General features: G+C 52.7%; 2 protein-coding genes across 3 annotated transcripts in view; one reads left to right on the forward strand and one right to left on the reverse strand.

Moving 5' to 3' along the window:
* Window positions 1-1,197, forward strand: part of LOC102751372 (cationic amino acid transporter 3) — an 8,459-nt gene extending 7,262 nt beyond the window's left edge. The window contains exons 9-12 of the mRNA XM_015571262.1: window positions 2-33; window positions 444-610; window positions 876-984; window positions 1,106-1,197. Of these exons, the coding sequence (XP_015426748.1) occupies window positions 2-33; window positions 444-610; window positions 876-984; window positions 1,106-1,197 (400 nt within the window). The remainder of the gene's footprint in view (window position 1; window positions 34-443; window positions 611-875; window positions 985-1,105) is intronic.
* A 3,267-nt stretch (window positions 1,198-4,464) lies between these two features.
* The window catches only part of ZNF331 (zinc finger protein 331), a 12,475-nt gene continuing 9,575 nt past the window's right edge, over window positions 4,465-7,364 (reverse strand). For both annotated transcript variants that reach the window (XM_006754704.2, XM_006754705.2), the window contains exon 4: window positions 4,465-6,259. In XM_006754704.2, coding sequence (XP_006754767.1) covers window positions 4,917-6,259 — 1,343 coding nt within the window. In that variant the 3' untranslated portion in view covers window positions 4,465-4,916. The remainder of the gene's footprint in view (window positions 6,260-7,364) is intronic.

Here is a 7,364-nt window from a genome sequence, read left to right on the forward strand (position 1 = left end):
GCCACATCGTCTATGAATGTGCCTTGCTGCTGGGTGAGCAGGGGCCTGGCTCTTGGGTGGTGACGGGATGAGGCGGGAGTGGGTGCCTGTGGAGGACTGTTGGACAGGTGACGGCCCATATTTTTGTTCCTGATGTCACTCCATTGATTTTTAGAGAGAGTGGAACTGGGGCTGGGGTTGCGGGGAGAAACATCGACGTGGGAGAGACACATAGATCGGATGCCTCCCGCACTAGGGATCGAACCTGCTACCCAGGCACCTGTCCATGAACCAAACCTGTGACCCCGAGGTGCACGGGCAGGCGCTCTAACCACGAGTGACCCCGGCCAGAGCGTGATGGCGCATGCTGGGGTGGGCAGTCTGAGGGTGGGATGTGACCCAAGCCCTTGACCCCTTTGGCTTCTGACCTTGACCTGTTCTCCGCCACCCCCACCCCCCGGCAGCTCTCCTGCTGACCGTCCTGAGCCTGGTCCTGGCCCAGTGGCCCGGCCGTCTGGTCTCCGGGGACCCGGCGGCCACGGCAGTGACTGCTCTGCTGCTGCTGCTCATTGTGGGGCTCACTTTCATCCTCTGGAGGCAGCCCCAGAGCCCAGCTCCTCTTAGCTTCAAGGTGGGTGACCTGGGGGACCCCAGTCTACCTGCCTGGAGGAAATGAACTCTGCCTGCCTCGCTGGACTAGGGAAGGCAGGGGGAGGGGTACAATGAATGGACCGCCCACTCTCTGCTCAAGAGCATGCGGTGGGGTTCCCCCTCTGAGTGGGCGTGGAGGGTGTGGCCTGAGCAGGACTGAGCTCTCCCTTCCCACCCATGGGTGGGGGCGGGGTGTCCCTCTGGAGCGTCTGGTGTGTTCAGGGACGACCTGACTTTGCCCACAGGTCCCTGCTCTGCCTGTCCTGCCCCTGGTCAGCATCTTTGTGAACATGTACTTGATGATGCAGATGACCTCTATGACCTGGGCCCAGTTTGGCATCTGGATGGCGATTGGTAAGTGGCCTCTTGGGGGACCGAACCCAACCTCCGCTCCATTCCCACCCAGCCATCTCAGGTGCCCTAACAGGAGGCCCAGGGGGCACTGTGCCTTCTCATGGTCCCGTATCTGTCCCAGGCTTCGCCATATACTTTGGATACGGGATCCGGCACAGCTTGGAGACCAGTGAGCCACAGCCAGCCGCCTCCAGCTCTCACACACACCTCTAGTGGGATGAGTGTGACCACGGGAGCCGGATGCTGCCTCGCGCTGCACCCTCTTCCGGTTCCACGGAGCCTCTGAGCCTGTATGGAGTGTGCAGGTGGGATGCACCCCGAGCCCTGCTCAGTGTCCATTTGTCAAGGCAGACACACACGTGGACAGTGCACACTGTGCCGGGGCGGAGAGATGCGCTCTCGCAACACAAGTCGGACCGTGACCCGCCGGCCACCGGAGGAAATGAAATATTCCCCGCACGGAGGGGACCCCCCTGTGCCCACTTCCAGAGAGAACAGATTGCCCCATGGGTGAAAAGACCTGTTTCAACTCTGTGGTGTCAACAGTGCACTTTTTGGGGGGTAATTTTTAATTAAAAAAGGTTTTTTCTCAATTCCAGTTGACATTCAGTATTGTATTTGTTTCAGATATACAGCATCGTGGTGAGATATTTATGTAATTTATGAAGGGATCCCCTGACACTGTAATATTCATTATAATATTATAGACTATATGCCTGTGTTGTACTGAAATTTCATGACTCCTTTGTAGCTACCAGTTTGTACTTCTCACCGTTTTCACACAGCACTGCCCCGTCACACTCCCATCTGGCAATTAGCAGTTTGTTCTCAGTATCCCAGTGTCTGTTTTGATCATTTGGTTATTTTGGCTTTTTCAGGTGGTGCATATAAGCGAGATCATGTGGTGTTTGTCTTTCTCTGTCCGGCTTACTTTACTTAGCATAATACCCTCTAGGTCCATCCAATTAGTCGGAACTGTTATGCCCAGATTTCAAGATCCCCAATAGACCACCAGGGAGCCAGCCGAGTCCGATGCAAAAGCAAAGAGTCTTTATTCGAGCTAGCTCGGCTCCCCGACTCCACTCACCGATGCAGCGGCAAGCGGCAGAAAGAACTCTGTGTGGAGAGGAGTTTTATAGGGGGGTTGAAGTAAGGGGAGATGACTGTGGGCCCTGCTGATTGGCCAGGTGCAAGTCAGTGTCTTGTTACACAGGATGTGGTCATATCTATGGCGCACACTTCCCTTGATTCTCATTGGTTAGTTTAAAGAAATCCTGGGTGTGGCTAGCAGAGGCTTGGGCTTCCGGGAAGAAGCTCCTTGCCGAGCACATGGCTGCCCAAAAAATGGAGGATCCAGGGTAAGATGGAGAGCGTAGCCCTTACCCTGGGGCAAGAGTCCTGAGTGATGGCCACTTCCCCGTTTCTTTGTGTCACCTGTCCACTCAGGCAGTGTCCCTGCTGCTGGGCTCTGTCCAGAGGCCTGCCCGGCACTGCCTCTGTCTGCATAGCTTCATCTTATCTCTGTGCCTCCCTCATCCCGCCTCCCTCCACACACTCCGTCCTCTGTGGCCCTCCTCCCTCTCCCGACAGGAATGTGCCAATTCCTTCTCCTCACCCCCCTACCTGTATGGAGCAGTTTGGAAGGACAGCGCCCACCCCCTTGTCCTCAGGTTCCCACCAGGGGCTCCAGGTCTTTCCTCAACATCACCCTTCGCTGTAGGGCTGACCGGCCTCAGATGGCTCAGGTCCCCCCAAGTCTGACTGCTCCCAGCACTCTCCTGGGTCTCTACCCCAGGCCCTGGCCCCTTCAGGACAAACCCGCTCTCAGCCCGCAGCATGGCCTCCGGTCCCTGTGGTGGGACCTCCAGGATGTGGCGGGTACCGTGTGCCGGCTCAGTTCCTTCCTGAACAGGCCATGTTTGCATATCCAACAGAGACAGTGGCTCATGCGATTTCTATTTTAGCCATTCTGCTGAGGGTCTAGCGACGTGGCGGTTTGCTTTGCATTTCCTGGATGGGAAAGGAAGTTGAACACAATTTCACGTACTTACTGGTGACATGGTGGTCTTCTCTTGTTCCATAGTCATTTAAGTCCTCCCCGCCTCTTAATTTATTACTTTTTTATTAAAAATAAAAAAAAAATTTGATGAGAGAGAGAGAGGAACCTTGATCTGTTGGTCTGTAACAGTCAGACAGACATGAGCACAGCAAGGAAGACGGGCCAGGAACAGGTCACCAGGGCGGGAAGCCCCAGGGCCTAGCAAAGAACATTGTGGGGTGGGACCTCGCCCCCAGCATGTCACTGCTGGTTGCGCTGTTTGGACCCCGGACCTTTCCTCCCTAGAGGTGACATCTAGGCTTCAGTTGTATTTCAGCTCCAGGCCCAGATAAGCAACAAAGGCAGCCACGGCCGAGGTCAGGACCAGCTGCACGGAATAATGACCCACTGTCAGGTGACGGCCAGGCAATCAGTGGGGGCCACAACCCTGAACGGACACACCTGGAAAACTGAATAGTCTATTGCGATCTTCTGGGACAGCCCCCAAAATCTCCACGGAACACCATGCAGCTGGAGGACTCGGTGTGGGGTGCTCTCCCACCCAGGAGCCCACTCTTCCCCCCTCCCAAGCTCCAAGGGCCCTTCCTTTACCCCCATAACGCATTTCCTCAGCCCATTTCTCCTAGGAATTACTTTCCTGCCTCTGTGATTGACCAAATAAATGCTCCCCTACAGTTTAAGTCTTGGCTCTGAATTCCTTCCTTGCGAGAACCCAAGAACCGAGGCTGCTGAGCCCGAGGTGTGGTCTGACCCCACCAGTAGAACACCTGGGCTGTTTCCGCCGCCTACACCAGTTCCACTATCAGAGTGTTCATTGGCTGCTTTCTGTATGTGCCCTGACCTGGGATCAAACCCACAATCTGGGCGAGTCAGAATGAGGCTCTAACCACCTGAGCAACCCGCCGGGGCCGATTTATTATTGACATGGGGCATTCTTTACATTTCCAGGTCCAGGTACCATCTTCTCCCACCCTGCTTCTTGCTTTTCACTTCCTCACGGTGCCATTGATGAACAGAACTTTGTTTCTTTTGAGGAAGTTCAACTTACTTATTTAAAATATATTTTTATTGATTTCAAAAAGGACGGGAAGGAGAGAAACATCAATGATGACTCATTGATCAGCTGCCTCCCGCACGCCCCACACTGGGGATCGAGCCCACAACCCGGACATGTGCCCTGACTGGGAATCGAACCATAACCTCCTGGTTCATAGGTCGACGCTCAACCACTGAGCCATGCACGTCAGGCAAGGAAGTGCAACTTATAAACCTTATTTTATGTTTAGCACCTTTTATGTGCTAAGAAACACCATAGGCCCCTGGGCTGTGAAAACTATTTTCTTGTAGAAGTTTAATAGTCTTTTCTAAACTTGTTATCCCCACAGGGGGTCTTCTTGCAATAATTCACTAACAGCAACACCGAGGGTAATGACGACAGAAACGCAGCTAATGTTTATTGAGTTTGCACAATATTCCAGATACACTTGCAGGAAGTTCCACATACCAGACTTGTCTAATGGCCCACGGGCAGTATCAGGTGGCTGTCCTGATGTCACAGATCCGCACAGGGGTTAAAGGTCATTTCCCCCGAGGCACAGTGAGTGAGGGGGGCTGAGGAGACAGCCTGGCAAGGAAAGGCTATTGCATGTATGTTACATCAGCAGTTATTCCCCAGAATGAATCTGAAATGAAATCAAAAGGTCCTGGGAACCTATGCGTCCATTAACCCATCCAGTAAACAAACTGTCTACACTGAGTCTGTTGTGATCAGGGAGGAAAAGTGACTTCTCGTCTCCAAACCTGCCTCTCGCAGGACTATCCTGAGATTCTGGAAGAAGAGTGGCCGATGACGACTTCATTATGTTAAATCGTATCACGAATTTGCCTCGTGTTGTGGAAGAAACGAGTGCTGTCTAGAGGCCTCTGAACATTCTTTGTCTTCGAAAGGTTTGGTCTCCATGCCCACGGCGTGGAGCCCCTGGTGTCCTCTGTAATGGTGTGCGTGGCCACACGCCTTTCCACAGTCCTGACACTCATGCAGCTTCACACTGCTGTGCACTCTCTGATGCTGTGTGAGTTGGTGGCCGTGGCTAAAGGCTTTCCCACACTCTTTGCACTCGTAGGGCTTCTCTCCGGTATGAATCCGCTCGTGTTTCACCAGGCTGGACCCATAAATAAAGGCCTTCCCACACTCCTTACATTTGTAAGGCGTCTCGCCAGTGTGGATTCTCTCGTGCTGGGTCAGGTGATAGCCACAGTTGAAGGCCTTCCCACACTCCGTGCACTTGTATGGCTTCTCCCCCGTATGGATTCTCTGGTGTTTCACGAGGCTGGAACCCCAACGGAAGGCCTTCCCACACTCCTTGCATTCATGAGGCTTCTCACCAGTGTGAATTTTCTGATGCTGAGTAAGGTAATTGACACGGGTAAAGGCCTTCCCGCATTCTTGACACTCGTAGGGCTTCTCGCCCGTGTGAATCCTTTTGTGCTGAGCCAGGCTCGAGCCACAGATGAAGGCCTTCCCACAGTCTTTACACTCGTAGGGCTTCTCGCCGCTGTGAATCCGCTTGTGCTGAATGAGCTTGTACACGCGGCTGAAGGTCTTGCCACAGTCCCCGCACTCATAGTCCTTCTCACCCGTGTGGAACCTCTGGTGCTGCGTGAGCTCGTCCCCGCGGCGGAAGGCCTTCCCGCAGTCTTTACACTCGTAGGGCTTCTCGCCCGTGTGAATCCTCTTGTGAATGACGAGGCTCGAGCCCCAGCGAAAGGCCTTCCCGCAGTCCTTACACTCATAAGGCTTCTCACCAGTGTGAATTTTCCGATGCTGAGTCAGCTGGTTACCCCAGCGAAAGGCCTTCTTACACTCTTTACACTGGTAGGGCTTCTCGCCCGTGTGGATTTTCTGGTGCTGAGTCAGCTGGTAGCCACGGCTGAAGGCCTTCCCGCACTCCGTGCACTCATAGGCATTCTCCCTGCGAGGAGGTCTCTGGGGCGGCCTGACCGAGGCCTCCTCCCCAGCGGGCGCTTTCGCACGGCTGGTTTTCCGTCTGCTGAGATTCCCCCCTGGAGGGCCCCGCGCCCCTGCTAACTCACCTTCACACACCCAGTCAAGGCCAAGGGACTTGCTTTTCCCGTCTGAGTTCCACTTGGAGAAACGCATCTCACAGATGCCCTTTTCTGTAGGTAAGTTCTTGGTCTCATGGGGTGACTCCAAATCTAGAGGAAAAAACACCACATTTTGTTTCCTTTTAAGAAAAACAAAATAAACAAACAAAGCAAACTACAAACCAAAAACTTCTCTAGTAGAAATAAAACTTCTGCCCGGCCGGCGTGGCTCAGTAGTTGAGAGTCGACCTAGGAACCAGGAGGTCACAGTTCAATTCCTGGTCAGGGCACAGGCCTGGGTTATGGGCTGGGTCCCCAGTGTGGGGCGTGCAGGAGGCAGCCAATCAGTGATTCTCTCTCATCATCGATGTTTCTCTCCCTTCCTCTCTGAAATCAATTAAAAAAATATATATATACATATACACACACACACATTGTATATGTATGTATTTTAAAAAAGCTTCTCTAGTAGAATAAATATAAACCAACTAGACCCTTGGTAACATGTGCGTGTCTGGTACCACAATATTAATGAATAAACCTGAAGACTATCAGCTATTACTTCCTATCAGCAGACACGAGTAAGCACCAGACACTAGAGGGGAAATCTGGAAATTAAAGACGAAAAGGAGCACACTTGGTACATGTGGTGATGACATACCTGGGCAACCCAGGAAAATCAAGTTCATAACCACCTAGACGTCAAAGTCACAGAGACTTCAAAAAGAGAGAAAGGGTTAGAGAACCAACAGGTGGACTGACAGGTAGGGACAGGTCTCATTTTAAACTTCTGAAGGCCTTCTCCCTGGTGGCAAGTAGAACGTGGTAGCTGGCAGCATGGATTTGGGCCAGAATTCTTCCGTTCAGTTCTTGTCCTGACCATGTCTTGGCCTCCTCTGTCTGACCATGTCCTCTGGATCCAGCATACTCATCTGCAAATCACACTTAATCACTGTGTCTATCTCCTAAACTTGTGGGAATGAAATGAAGGGTATTTATACAACACATACACACAATGCCTAGTTCAATACCTCATATACAGTGAGCACAATATTACCCATAAGGCCCTACCTGGTTTGGCTCAGTGGATAGCCTGTCGGCCTGCGGACTGAAGGGTCCTGGGTTCAATTCTGGTCAAGGGCATGTACCTTGGTTGTGGGCACGATCCCCAGCAGGGGTTGTGCAGGAGGCAGATGATCGATGTTTCTCTCTCATC

This window comes from Myotis davidii, unplaced genomic scaffold (genome assembly GCF_000327345.1).
Source record: "Myotis davidii unplaced genomic scaffold, ASM32734v1 scaffold1173, whole genome shotgun sequence".
Lineage (NCBI taxonomy): Eukaryota > Metazoa > Chordata > Mammalia > Chiroptera > Vespertilionidae > Myotis > Myotis davidii.